The sequence below is a fragment of the Rattus norvegicus genome, chromosome 2 (genome assembly GCF_021556685.1).
Source record: "Rattus norvegicus strain SHRSP/BbbUtx chromosome 2, alternate assembly SHRSP_T2T, whole genome shotgun sequence".
In the NCBI taxonomy this organism is placed as follows: Eukaryota; Metazoa; Chordata; class Mammalia; order Rodentia; family Muridae; genus Rattus; species Rattus norvegicus.
Genome location: NC_141535.1, coordinates 181,626,632 through 181,652,541, shown reverse-complemented (window position 1 = coordinate 181,652,541; position 25,910 = coordinate 181,626,632). Strand labels below are relative to the sequence as shown.

Below are 25,910 nucleotides of genomic sequence, written 5' to 3'. Positions count from 1 at the left end.
GAAGATTATAGGTCTAGGTGATGAGATCTGCTTTTGTCTCTCCAGGATGAGTATTTTGTTATTTCTCTCTGCTTCCTGGATGTTAGGAGGGTGTGGTGGCTTTCTGCTGCATTATAGAAGACTTGGTATGCACCCGTTCTCATTGCCTGCTCTGCTTGCATGTTTCCAATCAATGCCTGCTGGGATTGCAGGCTGTGATCATGGGGTCAGTAGGAGGAGGTAGGGTTGGAGATCTTTGTGATCCCTGTGATCTCCTGTAATATAGCAGGGAAATGGAGACTGCAGCAGGTTTTATGCTACAGAGCTGGGGTGGGACTCATGGTTTGTCTTTGGAGATATAGAAGGATTTCATATAGCCTTGACAGTAGTGACCTTTGAAATTAGCAGGAATGGGAGCTGTGGTTGTGTGGTGGGACAAAGCAACAAGTGGGAAGTGGGAGAGGACCAAGGGAAGCTCTTTAGGATCCACTGATGAGAGGAAAGAATGGTGCAGGTAGAAAGCTATAGGAGTTAGATGCATACTAGGAGGTGAGACTGTGTTTTAGCATCTATGGGAACTGAGGGAGAAATGAAGATTGGCAGGCAGACTGCCAGGTTTGAAAATGGTCAAGTTAAACTAATTTTAACAAATAGAATTAAAATTTTATCTAGCCAACATTGATATAATTTTTAAAATAATAAACATGGGACCACATTCTAACGTTCTAGCTTTTCTCCTAGAAGATTTAACTATTCGCTGCAATGTATGAGCAGGTAAACAATATGAGGAATTAAGTGTCTTCCTAAGGGCACAGTTCTATGACTTTATAAAACATTCCTGAACTTTCTACAGTTTGTATTTGAAGGAAAATAAGCTCCTGTTCTATAGGATTCTGTGATCTTTCTCATGGACACACAGAACTGTAGCAAACACTGTTTTTCATTGCCATCACTTTAACTGGTTTTGTCTGGTGTTTGAATTATGTATAAATGAAACATCAATGGATTCCTGTATGTGGCGATTCTTCTCTAAACTGGGGTGTGAGATTCACACAGGCTGAGTTGTCAGGAGGGCCTTTTCCCACCCTTGAAGTAAGGAATCCATTCATTAAGTTGGCAGCAAATCAAGGCTTCTCACAGACACCAGGCTTGATTCTACTTCAGTGTTGTGGTAACTATGAGGGAGACACAGGGGAGGGTCCCACTTGCCTTTTTATTAACTCATTTATGTTGAAGATATCCTAGGAGTGGAAACATTAGGACCACAGCATCCTGAAAATTTTCAGTTTGGAGGGACTGCCAAATAAGTAATTTTGTCAACTCAGACTTTTTCCAGACCAGACAATGGAAAACTTCATTTCTCCACAGGGTCACCAGTGCCTGGTTCTGAAAAATTTTAAGGATAATTGTGATAGATGATTAACTTGTGATTTTCATTTCCCTGTTGTTTTGTGTCATTGTAAGCATTAGTATTGCTGTGAGAAACACTATGACCTGAAAGACTTTAATCAGCCTACACGTTCACATTGCTGTTAATCCCTGAAGGAAATCAGGACTAGAATTCACACAGGAACCAGGAGCTGATGCAGAAGACATGGAGAAATGTTACTTATTGCCTTGCTTCTCCTGGCATGTTCAGCTTGCTCTCTTATGGTACCCAAGACTACCAGAAGAGGGAACAAGCCATCACCATAGTCTGGCCCTCCCCCATCAGTCAATATAGAAAATGCCTTGCAGCTGGATTTCCTGGAAGCATTTTCTCAATTAAGGTTCCCTTCAATCAGATAACTCTAGTTTATGTTGTTAGTTAATGTAAGATAGGCCAGCATGTGGAGTAAAGCTGGAGATCCCTTCACTTTATTCTGAACCATGTACACATTCTCCTTGATGATGATGTGCCTACTCAACTGTTGCAATAGTTGCTCAACCTGTTTTTGTTGTTTCTTTTATTTAATATTTGGTTGGCTGTTTTTGTTTTGTTTTTTTTTTTAATTTGTTTAAGAAGAATGACATCAATTCAAATAAACTGATTTCCCATGGCAGCCTTACTCACTGTGTATTCCATGCCACCACTTCAGTTTAGGTCCTTCTGCTTCTACCTCTTGAATATAATTTTCAGAAAGACACCTCTGACTTTAATTTCACAGTTGATCTTTTGGGGAGATATATATAATGGTGTGGATATTCATGTGAAATTTGTGAGTTAGTTTTCATTTTGGAGAGACATAATCAACATGTATGAGAGAGACACACCTATCAAACGCCCGGAGTCCGACTTTACGAATTTTTCAATGCAGGCCCTTTAAAATATACACCTTTCCTGCATATAGAGAAAACAGAGATTTTCATCTCTTCTAGGCGGAAATTTGAATCATTGCTCACAATGGTCTTCTTGCATATAAGCAATTTCTTCTGACAATCACAAGAAAATTGTGAACTAAAACATTAATAACTCCATACATAACCACAGACCAATTTCAGGTTGATTTATGCTTGCTCTTTCTCTCTCTCTCTCTCTCTCTCTCTCTCTCTCTCTCTCTCTCTCTCTCTCATTTGCAACAGAGTATCTTTATATAGCCTTGGCTGTTTTGAACTTACTCTATAGACCAAGCTGGTTTAAAAATAACACAGAGATGTTCCTACCTCTCCCCCTTATGTCTGGAATTTAAATGCTTAACTTCTTAATTTGTAAGGCACAATATTAAAAGTGGGAAAGGGTATGAAAAATGAAAAATATATAATGTAAAAGTATTTTGATATGTATGTAATGTACATTGTTGTCGTGCTGTCAGTGGGCCCTATTAATGCAGAGACAGAGGTAGAAGAATAGGAGCCCTGTAGTCTGGGCTGTACACGGAGCTCCACCACAGCAGAAAGAGATGGAAGAAAATATCAGTTGATATCTTTCTATCCCAAAATTTATTTAATATGATTATTTCTGCTGGCAAATGCAGAACGATATCTTTCTCATGCTCTCCTCTTCTCCTTACATGTATACATTCTCAGTTTGTTACTGTTGTAACATCTTTCTGCCCACCAGGCTAGCCTTCATCCTCCTATTCAATCTCTCTGATCCAGGCAAGATTAGTCATGAGTACCATACACCCTGACTGAGTGACCCTATTAAGGAATACCCCAGAGATCAATCAATGCAAATATTCAGTGTGTCTCTGGCCTCCTCTGATTGGTCTCCAGGCAATTTTCTTTTTTCTGGAATCAATCCACATATACAGGCAGTCAATTGAGGAAAGTTGCATTTGTGTGTTTAGCAGAAGATAGAATTGGGGACCTCAACATGCTAGGCATGTTCCCTACCACTGAACTAAGTTTTCACACTGCATTTCCTTATTACTCCTATGAGTTCTTTTAAAAAAGTGTACAGCTAATCAGTAGTCAACATTAAATAAAATGGAGAGAAATTTGAAGCAATCCCACTAAAACCAGGGACTAGGCAAGGTTGCCCACTTTCTCCCTATCTATTCAATATAACACTCCAACTCCTATCCTGAACAATTACACAACAAAAAGGGGTCAAATCAATACAAATTGAAAATGAAGTATTCAAAATACTACTATTTGGGGATGATATTGTAAACTTAAGGAATATCAAAAATTCCACCAGAGAAGTCCTAAACCTGATAAACAACTTCAGCAAAGTGTCTGGATATAAAATTAACTTAAACAAATCAGTAGCCTTTTTCTACTCAAAGGATAAACATGCTGTGAAAGAAATTAGGCAAATGGCACCCTTCACAATAGTCACAAATAATAAAGAAAAATACCTTGGTGTAAATCTAATCAAGAAAGTGAAAGATCTGTATGACAAGAACATCAATTGTCTAAAAAAGAATTGAAGAAGATCTCAGAAGTTGTAAAGAACTCACATGCTCATGAATTGGCAGGATTAATATAGTAAAATTGGATATTATGCTGAAAGCATCATGCTGATTCAAGGCAATCCCCATAAAATTTCAACTTAATTCTTCATAAAGTTAGAAAGGGCAATTTGCAAATTCATTTGGAATAACAAAAAACACAGGATAGCAAAAACTATTCTTAATAATAAAAGAACTTCTGGGGCAATCACCATCCCTGACCTCAAGCTGTACTACAGAGCAATAGTGATAAAAACTGCATGGTATTCGTACAGAGACAGGCAGGTAGATCAGTGAAATAAAATTGAAGTCCCAGAAATGAACCCACATACCTATGGTCGCTTGACCTTTGACAAAATAGCTAAAAGAATCCAGGGGAAGAATGACAGCATTTTCAATAAATGGCACTGGTTCAACTGTTGGTCAGCATGTAGAAGAATGCAAATTGATCCGTTCTTATTACCTGGTACAAAGCTCTGGTCCTAGAGGATCAATAACTTCCAAATAAAACCAGATATACTGAAACTAACAGAAAAGATAGTGGAGAAGTGCATCAAACACAGGGGCACAGGGGAAAATTTCCTGAACAAAACACCAATGTCATATGGTCTAAGATCAAAAGTAGACAAATGGCACCTCTCAAAATTGCTAAGCTTCTGTAAGGTAAAGGATACTGTCAATAGGAAAATATGGCAACCAACAGATTGGAAAAGATCATTACAGATCTCACATGCAATTGAGGGCTAATATACTATATACACAAAGAAATCAGAAGTTAGAATCCAGAGAATCAAATAACCATATTAAAAATGGGGTACAGAGCTGAACAAAGAATTCTCAACTTTGGAATATTTAATGACCTGGAAGCTCTTAAAAGACATATTCAACATCCTTTGCATCAGGAAAATGCAAATTAAAACAACCTTGAGTTTACAGCTCACAACAGTCGGAATGGCTAAGATTAAAAATTCGGGTCACTGTGGATGCTGGCATTACAAACTGATATAATCACTGCGGATATCAATCTGGCAGTTCATCTGTATTGGACATAGTACTTTTCCCCAATATAACAAGGATATATGCACCACTATATTCCCAGCAGCCTTACTTATAAAAGCCAGAAGCTAGAAAGCACCCAAATGTTCTTCAACAAATGAATGGATTCAGAAACTGTGGTACATTTCCATAACCAAGTACTATTGCAGAGGCCAAGAAGTGCTTGCTGACAGGAGCCTGATATTGATGTCTACTGAAGATGCTACTCCAGAGCTTTACAGATACAATGGGAATGCTTGCAGCTAACCATGGAGCCCCAATGGTAGAGCTAGAGAAAGGACTGAAGGAGCTGAAGGGGGTTGGAACACCATAGGTAGAAAAACAATATCTTCTAACCAGAGACTCAGAGCTCCTAGGGAGGAAACCACCAACCAAAGAGTACACAGGAGGGACCCATGGCTCCAGCAGCATATGTAGCAGAGGATGGCCTTATCTGCCAACAATAGGAGGAGAAGCCCTTGGTCCTGTGAAGGCTGAATTTCCTAGTATAGAAGAATGCCAGGGCATGAAGGCAATAGAGAAATGTTTGTGTTAGGAGGCACATCCTTATATAAGCAGGAGCATGGGGATGGGAGTGGGGGTAAACAAAAAGGAGATAAAATTTGGAAAGTAAATACATAAAATATCCAATAATAAAATAAAAATTCTTAACCAGTTTTTCTAAAGAAAACTTGGTTCAAGAAGTACACAGAGCATATAATACTGTGTTTCTGAGACTGATTACTCATAATTTGTTGTTTCAGTGCATGGGGGAGCTCAGTTCTCTAATCCCAGCACTGCAGATTATAAGGCAGACAATCTTTATTACTTAGAGGTCAAAATCATCTACATCAAGAATTGTAATATAACAAAAAAATACAGGTTTGTGTAAATCCAATAGAGGGGATTCAAAAAGTTCATTTATTGGGTTTTCTATTCTCCCATGGACATTGGTTTCTCCTAAGACCAGTCCAGGCTCTGCTGCAAGGTGAGCATAGTACAAGGGTCCTTTAGCATTTCTGGACAAACCAGTAAGTTTGAAATCAATATTCCAAGAAATGTGAAGCCCCACCTGGGTTGTTATGTCTTCACAAAGATGGGTAAAAAAAAAAAACCTTCCATTTGGAAAGAGGAGAATTCAGCCAGGATCAGTTGATTCAGTGTCCAGAACATGTATGAGATGCTACCAGATTTTTAGTGTAAGTCATTCTGTCTGCAACCTCCACACACACAATGCATTACCTGTCAAATCAAAAACCAAAGAGTATTTGATCATAGTCCATAGTGTTGGAGTGTAGTGCCAGGGAAATGTTTGTAATCTCCTAAAACACAGAAAGAAACTAATCTGAAACAAGTTAAATCAGGGTCTTATTCTATTCTAGCTAACTCAGGCCCGTCCAACAAACCACGTTTACGGGCACAGAATGATTAAATCAAATTTGATATCAGGGCCTACAAGAGGACTCCTTTTCTGATGTTAAAGGGTAACCTTGCCTATCCCTGGTTATCTGCATTCAGCAGGCCAGTGTCAGACTTTGACAAACTTTTTGCATTTTCCAGAAGGCTGAAGTTTTCTCTTTTTATTCTTTCTAGGTTAAAAAAATTGTTTCTAGTCATGTCTTGCCTATAATTCATTTTCAAATGTCCTTCCTTACCACAATTAGAATATCTCCCATTAGGCATGAAGATCCCGGGAGCCAAGCTAGGGAAAAAGAGGCCTTTGACTGAAAAAGAGGCCCGGGTTCTGTTTGAGAAGATTGCAAAATACATTGGAGAGAATCTACAACTCCTCCTGGACAGACTGGACGGCACCTACTGTTTCCAGCTCCACAAAGACCAAGTGTATTATGTGAGTGAGATGAACCCTAAACTGGATTCCAACATATCCAGAATAAGCTAGTGTCCCTGCGGACATGTTTTGGAAAGTTTCCTAAGACCCACACATTCTGGTTGCACGTTACAATATTGGATTACCTTGCACCCTATGCTAAGTATGGATAAAGCCTGGAGCAAAGCATTCCTTCTTGTATGGAAACCCGGTGTGAAATCCTGTCTGAGTCGAATCACTGAATACACATCTCAGTACCAGGGAGTAGTGATTTATTCCATGGCAGACATTCCTTTGGGTTTTAGGATAGCAGTGAAGTCTACCCAAGAGTGCAGAAGAGTGGACCCCATTGTAGTGGTCATGTTCCATCAAGCAGATATTGGAGAGTATGTATGCCAAGAAGAGACATTGATTTACAATAGTCATCCCAAGATCATTTTGCTGTGTGAGAGGACTTAGCTTTGTTTCCTATGTGCTAGCCTTCATGTTAAATCAGGATAACACTGAGATATGCAGCTTGGATTCTTATCAACAGAAATGGCTCAAAAATAGGGTTTCTGGAACTCTAGAGTCAAATCCAGGTGGATAACAAGGGGAAGGCCAGCTCAGGCTACTTGGCAAGTTCAAGGCTATCTTGGGCTACCTAGTGAGATTTTTGTCAAAAATCTAAAACACGCAGAGCAGAACCTGTGAGTGTTTGTGTGAACAAATAGAGTGTTTCTATTTTGTATCTTCATCATGTTTGTTTGAATCAGGAGACTTGTTCTGAGTGACAGTTTCTCAGATACTTCAGTGAGGACAGGGGTAATCTTACTGTTACCTGTGATACCACTTTTCCAGGATGATAATAGCACAGTGGACTTTAAGGATAATGTGCCATGCCTGTGGTTTTACATATGAAGTTTAATAAATTTTAATGGTTTAAAAAATATCTGCCATTTTGATTTTTCTTAATACCTTTAGAAATTAGTTCTATCTTATTATCACTCTAAATATGAGATCCAATATAAGCTGTATCTCTAATCTATTCATCTATTGGTGCTGATCTTGCCTTTAAATGTCTAATTACCCTCTTCAATCTGAATTTCAATTTTCAAAAGCCAAAGATTCAATTAGTCTTCTTTTGACTTCTGAATCTGATATTATTCTATTATTGCTGAAGTCAATCTTTGCAAAAATTCAGGGAAGACTTCCTTTGAACCCTGTATAATTATAGTATGTGACACAGACCTCTCTCTGGACCCTTCAATTTTATCTCAAGCATTTAAAGCTGCTAGACTAAATTGCATCAAAATATGATCATGAAATTCAAGCTGGCTTTGCAATTCAGCATTCTATGATAAAAATTCAAGTCTTTGAACAAATTGATTGTGTCAGATGACAAAAAGTTATGTTATGTTCATGAATCAGTTGGATTAACATAGTAAAATAAAAGATATCCTACCACAAGTAATAAAGAGATTCAATGTAATGTCTATCAAAATTTCCTGGATGGCTGTATGTAGAAGAATGAAGGCCAAGAAGAAGGAAAACCAAAATTTGAATGCTTCATTCCTTCTAAAAAGGAGAAAAAAACACTCATAGGAGGAAGTACAGAGACAAATAGTGAAGCAGAGACCTAAGGAAAGGTCATCCAGAGACTGCCCCACCTGATGATCCATCCCATATGCTTCTACCAAGCCCAGTCACTATTGCTGATGCCAAAAACTGCTTTCTGAGAGCAGCCAGATATGGGTGTCTCCTGAGAGGCTCTACCAGAGCCCTACTGATACAGATGAGGGTGCTTGCAGCTAACCATTGGACTAAACACAGGAACATCAATGGAGAAGTTAGAGAAAAGACTGAAGGAGCTGAAGGGGTTTGCAATACCATAGGAAGAACAAGAGTATCAATCAAACAAATGCCACCAGATGTCCCAGTGACTAAACCACCAAACAAAGAATACATATAGAGGGACCCATGACTCCAGCCACATATGTGGAAGAGTATGGCATTGTCCAGCTTCAATGAGAGGAAAAATCCCTTCATCCTGTGAAGGCTTGATTACCCAGGGTGTTGAATTTGAGTAAGTGGGTGGGAATGGGCACATTCTCATAGAAGGATGAAGGGGGAGGAGGTATAGTACAGAGGGGAAAGGTGATAACATTGAAAATGTAAATACATAAAGTATCCAGTCACCAAACTCGATAAAATGAATGAAGCAAAGAAGTGCAGGCTGATAGGAACCGGATGTAGATCTCTCCTGAGAGACAAAGTCAGAATACAGCAAATATGTAGGCAAATGCCAGCAGCAAATCACTGAACTGAGAACGGGACCCCTGTTGAAGGAATCAGAGAAAGGACTAGAAGAGCTTGAAGGTGCTCAAGACCCCATATGAACAACAATGCCAACCAACCAGAGCTTCCAGGGACTAAGCCACTACCCAAAGACTATATATGGGCTGACTCTGGGCTCCAACCTCATAGGTAGCAATGAATAGCCTAGTAAGAACACCAGTTTAAGGGGAAGCCCTTGGTCCTGCCAAGACTGAACCCCCAGTGAACGTGATTGTTGGGGGGAGGGCAGTAATGGGGGGAAGATGGGGAGGGGAACACTCATATAGAAGGGGAGGGGTAAGGGTTAGGGGGATCTTGGCCTGGAATTCGGAAAGGGGAATAACAATCGAAATGTAAATAAGAAATACTCAAGTTAATAAACATGGAGAAAAAAAGTGACGTCAAGCTGACAGAAATGGGCTTTCTTAGCAAACACTTGCTTACCCAGCTGGCTTAGCTCCAGTAGCAGGTCTTATGTGGACTACTGACATATCTCCAATTCAGCGTTGACATGTGAATTCCTGTTCTAGCTTCTCAGGACATTGGGTATTTCCTGATTCAGAGTGTGGTAGCCTCAGCCTTAAACTGGACTAGAACTGAGGTCCTATGATGGGCAAGACCTACTGAGATTTTTTTTTGCCCAAACCTCAAGGAATTTTTCAAGGATCCTCTGAAGGTAAAGAAAGGCTTAGAAATGTGACTGGAAAGGGAACAATTTGTACTCTTGTTGTTTTGTAAGACCCCAAAATGCCCTTAACACAGGAGTGCAAACCACAGAGTACAGATTTGCTTGAGCTTATGTCTGATCTCTTCGCCAGTTGTGGTCTGGGGGAGTGTGCTTCCGGGCCAACGCACTATAATGTTGTAAGACCCCATGGTGGCCTTACCTCAGGAGTACCACCCACAGAGCACAGATTGACATAGTGACTGATGCAATAGCCTGAGGGTATAAGGTTTTCAATTCACATATGTGGGGTTGCTCTTCCACACGGGAGAGGCTAAAAGACCACCAGCGTGGGGAAGACCCCCTCTCAAATCTTGAGATGACACAAACCCCCAAGAACTCAAGAGAAACCTGTCTTGATGTAATAAACAAGAGGTGTATTTGAGGAACCAGAGCTCTGGGGATGACATGTATCTCACACATTAGACAGAGGAGTCAACCCTGAGCCCAATTAGGGGAAAGTATTTATAGGGAAAATTACATAGGCAGTTGGCAACAGTCACACAAAGCAATTTCATTGGTTGGTTTAGGTTGGCACACATGATCTAACTGGGGTCTGTTCAACTCTAGGCCACCCTGCTTCTGGGGCAAGGTAACCCTAGTTCTTGTTTTTCTCAGGACTGTTCAGTCAGGCCTCATCGAGGGCAGATGGTTTGTGGTGGTGTCTATAGTCAGGCTACATCCCCAAAACATGTTATATTATTCTTTGCTGTGAGGTGCTCTTGTCCTCACAGCAGGGTCAGTGGGGCATAGTTTAAAACTTTATTCTTTCATTCCCCACTTCTGCTTGTGACTAGTTCTAATCTTAGAACTCAGGGCCTTCTTCAATTTTTCCCCTAAGGTCTTCTAGTCATTATATTTTTGGCGAAGCATTAAAATCTGCACTGCACCAACTCTTTCTCTAATAAAGGCTATTAACTTATTAAAAATACAGGGTCCAAATGTCAAAAGTAACAAGAGAATAACTAAGGGTCCTAGGAGCATGGAAATTACTCTGACATCCCCAAGCAGAACAGTATAATCTTTCTAAGCCCCCACGACATCGGATGGTAGCCCAGTCTCGGCCATCTCGGGGGCAAACCAAAAACCCCAGTCTCTACAATTGGCACCTTGCTTCTGGACTTGCGCATCTGAACTTGCTCCCAGGTGAAAATCTCTTTGGGATTTCTAATGGCATACTCTGACGATGGGTGTCAGGAATGTCCCAGGTGTCCAGTCCAGCTACCAACTTACAAAAGTCAGGAGTGAGAGTGGGCAACCACGTGTATGGTGGGGCCACCTTGGAGATGGACCATAATACCTCCCAGGCCTGGGAGGAAATTTGCCAAATCAGTTTCTGAGGGATATGGGGATTATAAGCGCTTACAACCGAGATGAAGCTTGAGAGGATTAGCAGTCTTTTCTAACTTCCATTCATTTCGGGGAATATCTGGAGCATTCTTCAAATGGGAGTCGTGGACCCATGCAGCAATCCCATCGACCTAACAACAGTGGGAGTGGTTAACAGTACTAGAAAGGGTCCTTTCCAATGAGGTTATAAATTCTCAGCCTGGTGTTGCTGGACAAGGACTCCATCTCCCGCTGGGAACTGGTGAGGTGCCCTGGACTTCTATCTTTTAGGCGTCCTTCTCTTGGCTCCAAATTCCACTTTGGACTCTTTCTAAAGCCTTTAAATGAGCAAACCGGGTTTTAGGAAAAACCTCAGCGTAGGGGGCCCCCTGCACAATTTAATAATGGGGGGTCTCATACATAATCTCATAACATGTTAGGTCAAAAGGGTGAGGAGTGTTCCGTACTCGGAACAGAACAAAAGGAAGGATAACAGTCCAATCTCCCCCTACCAGTCTCTAAGGCCAATTTTCTTAGGGTCTCTTTTAGAGTTCCATTTATCTTTTTTACCTGTCCAGAACTCTGTAGTCTCTTCAGGGGCAAGGGTAAGGCTGAATCTGGAAGGGGCATTTCTTGCTCTGAAGAGAGCAAGAGGGAAGGAGGGTCACCCAGTCTGTGCCAGTCTCCATGGTCAATTTGGTCAGGGCCTCTTTTAGAATTTTATTAATTCTCCCTACCTGTCCTGTACTTTGAGGTCTGTAGATGTAATATAATTTTTTAATCGACCTCTAAACACCTGGCCAAACCCTGGCTTACCTTGGCAATGAAGGCAGGGCCACTGTCTGACCCAATTACCTTGGGCACTCCAAACAGGGGGAATATTTCTTCCAGTATCTTCTTGATGACTACTGAGGCCATCTCTTGCTTGGTGGGGAAAGCTTCTACCTATTCCTGAAAAGGTATCTATAAACACTAGGAGACATTTGTAACCATATTTTCCTGGTTTTTATCTCTGTGAAGTCCACTTCTCAGTAGGATCCAGGCTGTTCCCCATGGAGCCTCCTTCCAGAGTCAACTTTCCTGAAAACAGTTACCTTTTGGCATGGTATACATCAGTGCACTATCTGTTCCACAAGATACTTAACAGCTGTGACATAATAATTAGTTTTTGAAAACATCTGGATGAGTTTGCTTACCCCTAAGTGAGTCCATTGATGCATTTGTCTTATCATGGCCTCTGCCTGCTTTTGTAGCAGGATATATTTTCCCGTTGAGTCATACCAGAGTCTCTTCCTCAGCCTGGCTGGGTCATGGAGGACCCTTAACATAGCCAGGATCTCTTTTTTTCTTGCCCTCAGATATCAGTAGGCCCCTCTGCTGATTGGCTATAACATAGCCCATACCTGCTGTCCACATAGATGTTAAGTCTCTTTCTCAGCTCAAGAGCTTTGGTGAGGGGAGCAAGCTCTACCCTCAGAGTAGAGGGGCCTTCTGGTGGGGCCCATATGATTCTGTTTCTATCTACCACTGCTGCCTCAGCCCATCTTTTTCCTTCTCTAAGAAGCTGCTCCCATCTATGGACCAGATATCATCTACCCCCTCTGGTGGCTGTTCAGTCAGATCTTGATGCCACCCCTGTGCTTTAGTGAGCACCTGCTAACAGTCATGAAGGGTGGTCTAGTTCAGGGTGTGGGAGCAGGGTTGCCTGGTTCAGACTCATAGGGGCAGTCTGGAATCACAAGGAATAAGTGGGATACCCGGCCCATGCCAAGGTCCACTGTTCTTCAGGTAGTCCATGAGTATTGTTTGTTGCCAGTAGTCCCCTGTACTCAAGGTCTTTTGCTGGACACTAGCCTATTTGGTCATAGAAGCACAGAGTGTTGGGCTCCCATATTCACAAAACAACTGGGCGGACTTCCCTTCTATCTTTGCACATAGTCAGCACTCTAGGCCTTTGGGGCCACTGGAGAGGCCCCTCTTGTTCTTCCTGGGGCAGTCCTTGACCCAGTGTCCTTTTTCTTTGTATTAGGCACACTGATCTTTGGCCAGGAATTGTCTTCTGTTGCCAGCTAATGTCTTCCAAGGTTCCATAACTACTGTGGCCAGTATATGTTCCTCTCCTGTCTTTTATCTCTCTTTAGCTCTCTAACTTCCTCTTCTCTTTGTCTCTTTTCTTCCCTAGCTTCCTGCTCTTTTTACCTTCTTTCCTCTTTCTCTTCCTCAGTCTCTCTGTTATGATATCTTCTGCATCTTCCTCTACAGCTACTAGATGCTGTCTACTTATGTGCACAGGCCCTGAACCACACTTCAACCTTACTTTCTCTGCAACTTACACTAACTCTCTCAGCAACTTATCTTAACCCCTCAAGTTTCTGTAACTTTTTCTTTATATCTTTTTCTTACCTTAGCCAGATTGGTGGGACATTTTCCAGCCCCTCAGAGACCTACCCTTGGAGCACTCCCTACCTTCAGGGGTATTGAAATCAACAGTCAGGAGTAAAGGTTGTCCATCCATATCTGAAACATTTTTTTCTGGCCCTTAGTAGGATTCTGTCTTTCCTCGGTGGTAAAGAAGATCTGTAACAGTTACTAACCAGCATCTCAAAGTGGGATGGTGACAAATCAAGAAGAGAATCTAGAGAATAGAGGTCCACTGAAGAGGACAAATAGCATTTAGTCACACAGCTAAACCAGGATGCCATTTTGGGACAAAAAGGCCATTGTAAAAATAAGCACAAACTTTTTGCCTGTGAAACAGAAAGGCGAGCAGAGAGGCAACTGATCTGTTACCGACTGTCTCTCAGGACTTAGATTTTCCCTCAAGGAGTATCTTCAGTGTCTTCTTGGTGGCTTTGCCTCTCAAAATAAGCAGCCTCCAAATGACATTAGGCTTCTAGTAAGAACTAATAACAAAAGGATGAAGAGATGGTTAGGACCTGGGTATTAGATGCCAAGTGGCTGACATAAGAATTGTAACCTGTTCACCTGGGACTTTCAGAACCTCAGTAACAGCCCTTTACCAAACTGTCTCACTGGGTTAAAGGCCCATGGAAAAGAAAACATTAATCCTGACCTTGGCCACAGCCAAAGCCTGAATTCTAAGTTTTGACTGGCAAAACAAAGTTCTTCACAGCTTGTTGTAGATTCTTTTTGAAACTATTTTAGGGGCTTCCCTGCCCCCCAACCCAGGGCATTTTGACCACAGGGGCAAGAACTGGCTGCTGAGGGGATAGGATCCCCTCAGCACTCTCCATGTCAATGATGACTTAACAGGGAAGGTGATTTATTGTTGGAGACAGACTCTCCTCTTGCAATAGGAATAGGGCATAAGGGGAGAGAGGCAGGCTCTCTCAAAGGAAGTTCTCTTAATGAACTCTCTTCTTGCTGTCAAAGCATAGCCCTGGATGGTGGCCCCTTCACCTTGAAACTCTTTCCCAATGACTCAGGCTCCTGCCCATGCACAGCCTGCAGCTTGCTTGCCTGTGCACCTGCCACCCCTAGCCCCACACTTCCCTACTCTGTGCTGTCCCTTCCTTAGGAGCTGTGAATGTTTAAGCAACAGGGAGAATTTTTCTTCAGGATCCAAGTTAAAGCTTTCAGGTTTTGTTAATACCCACTTCAGACAGGGTCACTCGCTAACCTGGAGTCCTTCATACACAAGGGTTAACAGCAAGTAGACTGGTCAAGGGGAGCAAAGGGAGGGGCACCTCTCCTTGGGGAGGAGGCTCAAGAGAGAAAGATAAAACTCCCTGGCAGAAAACAATTTTTCTCAAGCAAATTATTTTTAAATTCTAAATTAAGCACCAAGAGGACCAAGTAAAACTCTTTGATGAACAAAAGAAATAGTTCCGTGATTAAGTTTCCAGTTATAAAGATCAGAGGAGGAGAAAGCCCAATACTGACAGGGCTGCATTCCCTTTCCTGGACCTGGGGGAGGTCTATAATCCTGCAAGGGAAAAACAAGAATCTGGCCAGTAGAGGAGTCAGGGGTGAGTGCTCGCCAAATTCATGTCCCCTGGTCCAGAGCAGAAGTGTTTGCCTCCACAGGGGCGGAGGATTCAGGAGGCTGGGTATACCATAAGTTTGCAAAGGCATGGCTATTGTGGAGTCAGGCTCTGTGGGGCTCCAAGGCCTGTGGCTTCAGGTACCTGTAACTGGACATCCACTCCCTGCTTCCTCTTCCTCCTGTGGAGCAGAGATTAGAGGCTGCTGGGGAGGAAATGGGGGATACAAGGGATGAGCTGCCCATTCAGGAGGCTCCTCAATCTCAGGATAGATCTTAGGAGTGAAAGACCCCAGCTTAGCAGCAGTAACGTCATTTTGCAAGGCTGTACTTAAGATGACTGGTTCAGGGAAAGGTTAGAACACTGAGTACACAGCAGCTGCCAAGCAAGATGTGTTTGGTTGAAGGCCTGGCAACAGGACGACTTCGGTTGAGCACCTGAGAGGTCCCACACCCTGTTGGGGGGCTGAGTCAGTCATTATGTTCCAGAAAGGTAGCTAGGAAACTTGCCCCCGGGCTATGTTTCAGGAAGGTAGCTAGGAAACTTGCCCCCGGGCTGAACCCTTGCCACATTAGAATTCACCAATTATATCCCTGTAACCATGCATCTGCTTCTGTATGCTTGCTTCTGCTCCCCAGAATCCTATAAAAAGCCCATCCTTGGTTCCGTGGGGCACGCCAGTCCCCCGAGTGACTGAAGCGCCCACAGGTGCCTGTGTATCCCGACAATAAACCAAATCCTCTTGCTGATTGCATCCTGTGGTGTCTCGGTCTGGTCATTAAAGTTGGAGGGTCTCCATCCCGAGGGAAAGTTCTCCCTGAGAGCTTTTCAGGAGGAGCAGAGAGTACTGAGGATTTTGAACCAGGTTTTGCCAGACCTAGATATAAGGTTGCCAGTCCCGGTGCACTCCTGACTTTTCCTGAAAAAAATAATAGCTTTATCATCAAGAATCATAGTCAGGTCAAAAGAGCCCTTGGGGGGCCAGCCAACACCGAAAGTCGGCCACTCAGAGGTGCAGAATGTCTGCCACTTTACCTTCTTAACTTCAATTGACATATTATGTGCTCTGTCCCTAACTTCAGTCCACTGATCTAACGTCAGGCTTAAGGGGGTCATTACCATCTGTCCCATCATCACAAGAAACACTAAATAGATAAACAGCAGATAACACAAAGAGACCACAGTATCCAGACAACAACTGCCATGCCTCGTCCGCAGGCACCAGCCAAAGGCAGTTTAAGACAGAAGAGATCTTTGAAGTGAAAGACCCCCGGAGTGGGGAGACCCTCACTCAAGTCTCGGGATGACCCAACCCCCCAAGAACTCACACAAGACCGTCCTTGTTGTAATCACATGATAGTGAAAGACCCCAGCTTAGCAGCAGTAACGCCATTTTACAAGGCTGTACTTAAGATGACTGGTTCAGAGAAAGGTTAGAACACTGAGTACACAGCGGCTGCCAAGCAAGATGTGTTTGGTTGAAGGCCTGGCAACAGGACGACTGCAGTTGAGCACCTGACAATGAGAAAAGCCCCGGGAGAGGTCCCACACCCTGGTGGGGGACCGAGTCAGCCGTTATGTTCCAGAAAGGTAGCTAGGAAACTTGCCCCCAGGCTGAACCCTTGGGGGGGCCGAGTCAGTCGTTATGTTTCAGGAAGGTAGCTAGGAAACTTGCCCCCGGGCTAAACCCTTGCCATATTAGAATCCACCAATTATATCCCTGTAACCATGCATCTGCTTCTGTATGCTTGCTTCTGCTCCCCAAAATCCTATAAAAGCCCATCCTTGGTTCTGTGGGGCGCGCCAGTCCCCCGAGTGACTGAAGCGCCCGCAGGTGCCTGTGCCTGTGTATCCCGACAATAAACCAAATCCTCTTGCTGATTGCATCCTGTGGTGTCTCAGTCTGGTCTTTGGAGTTAGAGGGTCTCCATCCCGAGGGAAAGTTCTCCCTGAGAGCTTTTCAATAGCAACCAGTGCACTGGGGTCGAGACTCGTATTCCACACAGGGGCAGTAGAGTTCGACCCCGAGAGGCTAGGAGAAGAGGTATTTAAAGGGAGAAACCACAACCTGAGGGGGCAGGGATGGCGTCATAGAATAACAGTGAAAAATCACAAGGAAGAACTCTCTGTCTCCCAAGATTGTTTCCTAGGAGAAGCTGTCTCTTACTTCTCAGATTGTTTAACTTCATGGTCCGCTAGTTCTTAGGAGAAGTTATTTCCTGCTTTTCAAGATTGTTCTCTAAGATTTATGGTCAGCTAGTTTCTGGGAGAAAGCTGTTGAGCTGGCCAATGTAATTATCCATTCTATAGCCCTAGGAGAGGCTTCTTGGAACATACAATTCTGGGGCCTAACCTGATTTCTTTTTCTGCTCTAAACTTTGTGTCTAGGGGGGCAACTTTAAAACTTTTATCTTTCAGAAGTTTCTCTTCCAAGAGGAACACACTATCCTCTTCTACCTGATAGGAGACTACCAGGTATCCCTCTCCTGTTGCCCTGAAGCATCCCCTAGGGCTGTAGCTTGCAGTCCTCTGGACACATCTGTCGGCCACAGCTTCTGAGCTTTACTGCTCCAGAAAGTGACTTTGAAACCAAAGCACTTTTCAGATAATAACCAGAACAAGAACAGAGAAAGACAGACAGCGAGCGCACACTCAGACACAATTGGGGATCCCCCTTACCTGCAAGAATGTCTTCAGAGTCCTGGGTGTTTGAGAGATCCTGGACGAGCCCCCAAATGAAAGTCCACCGGGGTGGGGAAGACCCTACTCAAATCTCGAGATAACACAACCCTCCAAGAACTCACGAGAAACCGATCTTGATGTAATAAACAAGAGGTGTATTTGAGGAACCAGAGCTCTGGGGATGACACGTATCTCACACCGGAGACAAAGGAGTCGACCCCGAGCCCAATTAGGGGAAAGTATTTATAGGGAAAATTACATAGGCAGTTGGCAACAGTCACAAAAAGCAATTTTATTGGTTGGTTTACATTGGTACACATGATCTAACTTGGGCTCAGTTCAACTCTAGGCCACCCTGCTTCTGGGACAAGCTGACCCTAGTTCTTGTTTTTCTCAGGACTGTTGAGTCAGGCCTCATCGAGGGCAGATGGTTTGTGGTGGCTATAGTCAGGCTACATCCCCAAAACATGTTATGTTATTCTTTGCTGTGAGGTGCACTTGTCCTCATAGCAGGGTCAGTGGGGGATAGTTTAAATCTTTACTCTTTCAAGGCAACCCTGAACCAAAAAGTCACGCAACTTTTATTCATTACAGAGGGCACACTTCAGCAACAGGGTTAGCTGGCTTATTCTCACTGATCATACACAGGACAAAGGATCTTGTCAAGTATTGGCTGGCCTGCTCAAAGGGCAGTTCTTGCCTCAGTTAGATATTTTCCACATCCAGCCCTACACCTCACCTTGGTGAATCAATGGGGAACCGTTAGGTTGGCACTTCCCTTAGTGGGGGAGGTGAGCTGGGTGGTCAGGCAGGGTCAGGATGACATCTTGTGGTTTCTCTCTGAATTTACCACAGGGAGGGGCAGGGAGTCTTTCCAAGAACAGGTGTTTTCGTTTTGTCTTAATTAGCTTAGTCTTGGTCAGTGAGGCCTAGTCATTCTTGAATCAATACCTTGATCACCAAAACTATATCATATCACTTGGCATCCTGACATCAGATGTATCTCTCAGAAAGGTCACAAGTTTGTCATAGGCATCCTGACCACCAGATATATTTCTCAAAACATTGTTTTTACAACTTTGTTTCTCATATCTATGAAACTATGAAACTATTTCTTCAGCATAAATTGTCTTCTTCTCCTCTTAAATATAAAGCAAGAGACATATGGCTAAACTACTGAGTTCTCCTGCTTGCAGAAACTGGAACATGCCCACCTTGTTCTATTATACTATCAATAGCTTCCTCTTTTCTAAATCCTTCACTGTCTAAAGTTGGCTGTCCTGGATATTGCTCTGTAGATTGACCATGAATTTAGACATCTGTGTGCCAGTCTCATGGGATTAAAGGTGTGTACCACCACACCTTTATTTAAGCTTCACCTCACCTAGAATTTGCTCTGTTCTACTCTGGCCTTGAAATCAGAGCTCTGCTTGGCTTTGCCTCCTAGGATTAAAGGTTTGTAGGAAGTTGCCTGGAGCTAACTTAGCTGGGTGGGATCTTGCCCCAAGGTCATTACTTCCTTAATTAAATTTAATATACTTGAACACAGGATTCAGCTCCATTTCACTTCCTGGTGTCCCTGTAATACTTGAATCACATAATTTGTTTCCTCCTATTTCAAATTCCTTTTTTCATTAAAACACTCTTCATAAGAGTGGATTTTAGTACAAGAGAACTTACACTAGGCTGTTTTGAGTCTTTCTTTTTCAAGGAAATTAATCTAAAACTCTTCACCTTAATCTCAGGCAGACACTTCAGACAAGGGCAAAAAGTGGCCACATTCTTCACCAAAATATCACAAAAGCAGCCTTTATAGCAGATCCAGAAATTCTTCTCCTCTAAAACCTCTTGGGCCAGGTCTGCACAATTCAAATTACTCTCAGTAACAAAGTCTTCCCCATTTCAACTAGGAAGGTCCATTAAGTCTCATTTAAAACATTATATGGCTTTCCAAATCCAAAGTCTCCAAATCTACATTCCCCTTAACAAAAGCTTGGTCAGGCCTATCACTACACTACCGGGTTCCTGGTAACAACTTGTATCCTAGTTAGGCTCATATTGTTGTAAACACACACCATGACCAATGTAACCATTATAAAGGACAACAATTATTTGGAGCAGGCTTACAAGTTCCAAGGTTCATTCCATTATCATCAATGAGGGAGCATGGCAGCGACACAATATTCAGGCAGGCATGGTACAGCAGGAGCTGAGTTCTACATCTTTACCCAAAGGAAGCCAGGAACACACTCAGCATCCTCAGGCAACTAGGAGAAGGTCCTGCATGCCCAACCCCACAATGACACACTTACTCCAACAAGGCCATGCCTTCTAATAGTGACAATCCCTGGGCCAATCATATGCAAACCATCACAAATGGAAACATATTATCCAGCATTTTCACACCCTCTGGGTCAAAATGGATCTCTGCTCCTCTGTGGTGAAGAAATGTTTTCCATCTGGGAGTATGGGCATTCAGAAATAACCATGAATGAATATGACGTATTACAAAATCAATCTTTCTTTGGCTAGACCTGGATAAATTTTGGTGACTCTTCCCTTGTACCCAATTTTTTTACTTGAAATTGGTGCCAGTGCTTGTGTCAAGACAGAATTTTGTGCCCTGTGCCCACCCAAAATTATCTGGCTATCCCCTCCTCCTTTAAGTTACTGAGGGCATGGAATGGAGCTGAGCAACAAGACTCTCAGTCATATCATTCTTCCTATATAAAGTTATAGGATATTGCTTACCAGCAAAACAATCCAGGTACTGAAGATCCTGACAGGTATCAGGATCTGCTTGTTGAAAAAAAACCAAGCTCCCTGCTGACAATTTTCTCTCATTTCTGGGTCCGAGAGAATGTAAATCTTATGGGCTTCAAACAATTCTTTTTAAATATTCTGTAGAGCTCTCATTATTACACCTGGTTACCGTAGTTAGATTTATAGGCCAATTTGAAACTTCCCTAAGGCTCTTCCAACAGAATCTGATAGTAGACACATATACTTTCCCTACCTTCAACAGCCTTAATCCCAATTGGGTATGGTCAAAGTTAACGCTGTATCAATATTTGCCTGGACTTGTGTGGGCAGACCATTTTCCTCTAGAACCAATTTCCAAATTTCTCTGACAATTCTCTCACTTTCTTCAGTTGAGAAAATAACCTGGAACTGTTGTTGACAGTCATCCCAGGTGAGTTTATGAGTCAACATGATTGAATCTAAAAGACCTAGGGGATATGAAGGTCTTTTTGAAAATGGAGGGAGGGGGTCTACAACTTCCAATTATAAAGGTAATTACTGGTCAGTGGTACATAGGACACAAACTGTCTCCCCTGTACATCTGTGTGTTCAGAAGTCTAGAGGAGTAAGGTCATAGTACATTCAATCCCTCTGGGCAGTATGGCATGAATGTGTGTTGAACTCATATTAGGTAAGGGCACTAATACTCATCAAAGGAAAAACGCCTAAGCTGCAATTTCAATTCTCACTATCTGTGCACCAAATCAAAGTCATCAAAGTATAGCAGCAGCCATTAAAAGTCTTCCCATCAGAAAATGCCCAGGGCCATAATTTTCACCTGCTATTCTAAGAGGCATTATGGCATATACTCCTCAAATCATTTCACAAAATAAAGAGAGAAGGAATATTTCCCACTCTATTTTATAAGAGACTACAGTTACACTGATATCTAAAACACACATCAATTTCCCTTATGGACTCATGCAAACATAATCATTAAATAATTGCAAGAACACATTAAAAATATCATTTACAAAAACAAAGTAGGCTTTGTCTCAAGGTGAGTAAGAGTGATTCAATATACAAAATTCAATAAAATTCAATTGACCACATAAACTAACTGAAAGAAAAGAGAGGGAAACAAACAAAAAGCAAAAAACATGATCATTAAACTAGATCAGGACATGGTCTTTAAGAAACGATCTCTTAATGATAAAACTTCTCCAGAGATTGGCACACAGATGATATGGCTAAATATAATAATGGTAATATAGCAGAATCCCAAATCAAAATCAACTTAAATGGGGAGAATCTCAAAGCCAGTGTACAAAAGGAAAAGTAAGTCAAGGTTTCTCATTCTCTTAAGTAGACTCAATACAAGAACTGAAGTCTTAATTAGAACAATAAGGCAACTGGCAATTAAGAGGATAAATACAGTAAAATTGAAAGAATTTTTATTTGCAGATAGATAATACACATAAATTAGGTGGAAAACTTTACATGTCCATTAATACATGTAAGTTAGGTCACCTATTCTGTTCAGTCCAATGCAAACAAAGAAAGTTTCTCCAAAGAAAGTCAGTTAGGATCTACTTCAGGCCAGATAAATTCCAGGTCCAAGACATCAAACAAGAATAAAGCAACATCAACAGGATAGATGACAGCTAGAATGTCCAAGACCCTAGTGGTGCCCTTTCCCTACACACCATTTTGAAATATTACAGCTGTATGAAATCCATAGCCACCATGCTACCTTGCCCCAGATTCACTGTAAACATTCCAGCAAAACTGTAATCTAAACAGAAGTCCTTGTTAAAAACAATGTTGTAGCTGTTAGTAGCCAGGTGTAGGTCACAACTGTCAAGGTCCTAAAATATCTTTTGGCATTTGAGTGAGGGCTCCAAGGAAAAACACTGTATAGAAGCCAGGGTTCGAAATGCTTCCTCCACCAAGTGGGGATGTGACTCCACCATTGACTTCCAGCCCAAGGTCTCAGAGACTTCAGAAGCATGAAGTATAATGAAATCCATGGCCCTGGTCTTCAGGTGCTTTGTACTGTGGAGGTCAGCCAGGATGAGAGTTGGTACAGCATTCTTCACAGAGAGGTTCCTGCACAGGGAATCCTCACACATGTCCTTCAAGTCCTGCAGGTCATACATGTCAGCAGCTGCCAACAAACCAGTGGCCATTGAGTGGCTGTGGAGGTGTGGTGCCTTCCCTGTGTAAATGAAAGCCATCATTTCCTTAAAGACTTGCAGATGAATGTCATGGATCTCAATGCAGTTTGTTAGGCGCTCCTGCATTTCATGTTCAAACATGGCTCTGAAAACTGGAGAGTGAGCTGCTACAATGGCCTTGTGAGCTCTGAATTCCTGACCACCTACAACCAGACTGCAGTCTGTGAAGAGGGAATTTTCCCACAGCTCTCCTACATCATCCGCCAACATCTGTGTTGGATCCTTGATTGCAGGTGTCATGTTTTGTCCAGGCCTGCTAAAGCAGGGTCCTACAATGGATACCTTGCAACACAGAATGAGCTGTTCTTCAGGGAGAAGCCAATGCCTATGGGAAAGGAGGAAATCTCGAAGGATAAACTTTCTCAATCCCCATTGTTCATTTGGAGGAAACCTTAAAACATTTGGGTTCTTTGTAATTTGATGTTTCTCTCCTTGGGCATTTATGATCCAGAACTGCAACTTTGCCAAAACTGGGCTCTTTGGACAATTGAGCAAACCCAGGGAAACAGACAGATAATCTTTGCTTTCTTCATTAACACCGTTTGGGTATATTCTCAAACACCATTGTACTTCTTCATTGGCCTCTAATGAGAACACTGGGCTTGTAATAATTTTCCAAATTCCATCCATGCAAAATGAAAAGTTGCTAATGGTCCATTCATAGGAGAAATTCTGAACACTGATATGTGTGAAGCCACAGATCTTGGCTTCCAGGTCCCCTGTCATGTCTTCTGGAGGTACTTTGGAGGTTAAATTTGATCTGAAAGAAAGTAATATACTTTCCTCTTTCCTCTGTAAGATACAATTATAGATACCCTTTAGATTTCATTTTCATTTTCTGCTAAATTGCCCCTTTTTATATCCTTGGAAACGCTTATATCTATGCAGGTTCTTTAGGTTTCCATATTTGTTCTACAAAAGATAAAACAGACCCAATATAACTGTTAAATCTCTCTCTCTCTCTCTCTCTCTCTCTCTCTCTCTCTCTCTCTCTCTCTCTCTCATTGTTTGTGTTTTGTGTCTCTGTATTTCTGTGTTTGTGTCTCTCTCAGTCTCCACCACCCCCACCCAAACCTACCATAGTTCTGTATATCTCTGTGTATGTTTATTGAATCTTACGTCAATGGTAACTAGTTTTGACAATTCTATCCAACTGTGGAACTGTTTGGAAATGTGTAAACACTATCATTTCAACTGTGTTGTACTAGTCAGGGTCCTCTACTAAATATGAAGAAAAAAATTCTCTCTATAACTAGAAAGTGGATGTATGAGAAAAATCTGTAGGCAGAAGTCAAACTAATACAAAGTTGTCTAATATCAATACTTACTTATTCCACAAGTTTGAAGTCTCAGGTCCTCTTCAGAATTGAAAAGAATCCTGCAGAAATAGGTTCAGATGCCAGTGAAGAAATGAGCTTGCTAGTAAAATGAGAGCCAGCACGCAGACTCACAGCTTCCGTCTTCTATGTACTTTTATAGGCCTGCAACAGAAGTGAGGACCATTTAATGGTGTGTCTTCTAGACTTAAGATTTGAATTAATGGTGTATGTTTTCCAGACTTAAGACTCAGATTAAAGTTGTGTTTTTCTACAAGAAGAGTCTATAGATGAACTGGATCTATCTACTTCAACTTAAGCCAAAAACTGTTAAAAGGCATCCCCTCCAGCTTTTTAGGTTACTTAAGTCCACAGTTAGTCTAAACAGGAAGACATTTGGTACTCCTTCACCACCAAAATGATGTTTCATGACTGTGGTGGATTGGGGTGGTGGGAGGGGTGGGGGTGCCTGAGCTAGAAAAGAAAATAAAGGCCCTGCTATGAGTTTTGTCAGATAGGCTCCTGTCTGTTATATGGGGAAAGGGGGTGGTGAAGAACTCCTCAAGGATAAACTGGAATGGGGTAACATTTGAGATGTAAAAAATTAAATAAAGAATGAAGAAAAAGAAACCAGTACATAGAGAAAAGTGAGAGGGGAGGCAGTTTTTCCAGGAGAGTTTTTCAGAAACAGGTTGAAGACAGAGAATGAAGACACAGGGAAAGATAGAATGATTCAGAGAACAAGAAAGGAGCCAGAAGAGTATAATAGTTGGTGAAAGTTAGTATGAGGCAAAGAAGAGCAGCTCAGAAAAAACTGAAATAATTCAGATTGAATCAGATACAATGGAGAAGAGTTTTAAACTGCCCATCCAGACCCCAGAAAAACCTAAATAGGAGTGACTTATTCACTTATAAGTATGAGAGTCTAAAGTTTTTTCTAGGCCTAGAATAGACTTAGAGTTTAGAAGCTTCCAGCTCTAGGCCTAGGTCGACAGGTAGAAGGAGAAAGCCTCAGAAATGACAATAAATACTGATAATAATTGGTATTCTTACTATAAAAACACTGGAACATCTTTAGCAGCTCTAAACCAGACATGAACAGCTGAGCTGCTCCAAGAACAGGTCAAACAGTCTGCTCTGCATTCAGCAATAGAGGATGAATGACCACAGGGAAAGGAAAGACCACTTGTCCCTCAAAGAAAACATGCCCATTTATCTCTTTGTGTTTTTCTCTTTTTATGTTTTTTTTTTTGCTGATACATAGCCATTTCTGCCAAATTCAAGATAAAACAAAGCTGTGACTTTCCTTCATACAGAGGTGTAGCTTCAGCAACGTCTTCATTGAGGGCAGTTCACTGAGTGACTGCCATCTTTGTTGTGGGCAGGTAAGGTTTTCCTATGCTATTGTTTCAGCACCATCTTAGCTAAGGCAGATCATATGACTGGTTGTAGCTTCAGTGCCATCTTAGTTAATGACAGGGCCCTGGCCATCTATCGTATTTTCTATAGACACTTACCTAAACACTGCTTCCTTACATTAGAACAGCCTTAGAATCTCTAATTTCTATCCTGACCTAGTAAATCTTTATTTAATATTAATTTAAAGATTTACAGTAGTAAAAATTTAAAGATCACAGCATTAATGATTACATAACTCATATGCTTAACAGATATTCACTATCAATCTTTTCAAAAATCTGCTAACTGTAACCTTACATGTTTAAAGTTATTAAGACAGAGTATCCCATTCATAGCAGTTACAACTTCCCCACTCCCACCCACAAAGGTCTCTGAGAAGAAATAAACACAGTGACAAGACTGCCTAGATTGTGGTATGATAACC

The 25,910-nt window shown here is 41.9% G+C and overlaps 1 protein-coding gene and 2 pseudogenes across 1 annotated transcript; 1 reads left to right on the top strand and 2 right to left on the bottom strand.

Moving 5' to 3' along the window:
• Positions 1–6,570: 6,570 nt before the first annotated feature.
• Nip7-ps1 (nucleolar pre-rRNA processing protein NIP7, pseudogene 1) lies at positions 6,571–7,176 on the top strand (annotated as a pseudogene).
• Positions 7,177–11,266: 4,090 nt separating this feature from the next.
• LOC148006717 (uncharacterized) lies at positions 11,267–13,601 on the bottom strand (annotated as a pseudogene).
• An 8,781-nt stretch (positions 13,602–22,382) lies between these two features.
• Positions 22,383–23,477, bottom strand: Tdpoz1-ps11 (TD and POZ domain containing 1, pseudogene 11). The gene has a single exon (XM_087643781.1). The coding sequence runs from the start codon at positions 23,475–23,477 to the stop codon at positions 22,383–22,385; it is 1,095 nt and encodes a 364-aa protein (XP_087499907.1).
• Between the last annotated feature and the right edge of the window lie 2,433 nt (positions 23,478–25,910).

Coding starts and splice junctions, on each gene's coding strand:
- Tdpoz1-ps11 (XM_087643781.1), bottom strand. CDS start 23,477: ATGACAGGGGACCTGGAAGCCAAGATCTGTGGCTTCACACATATCAGT.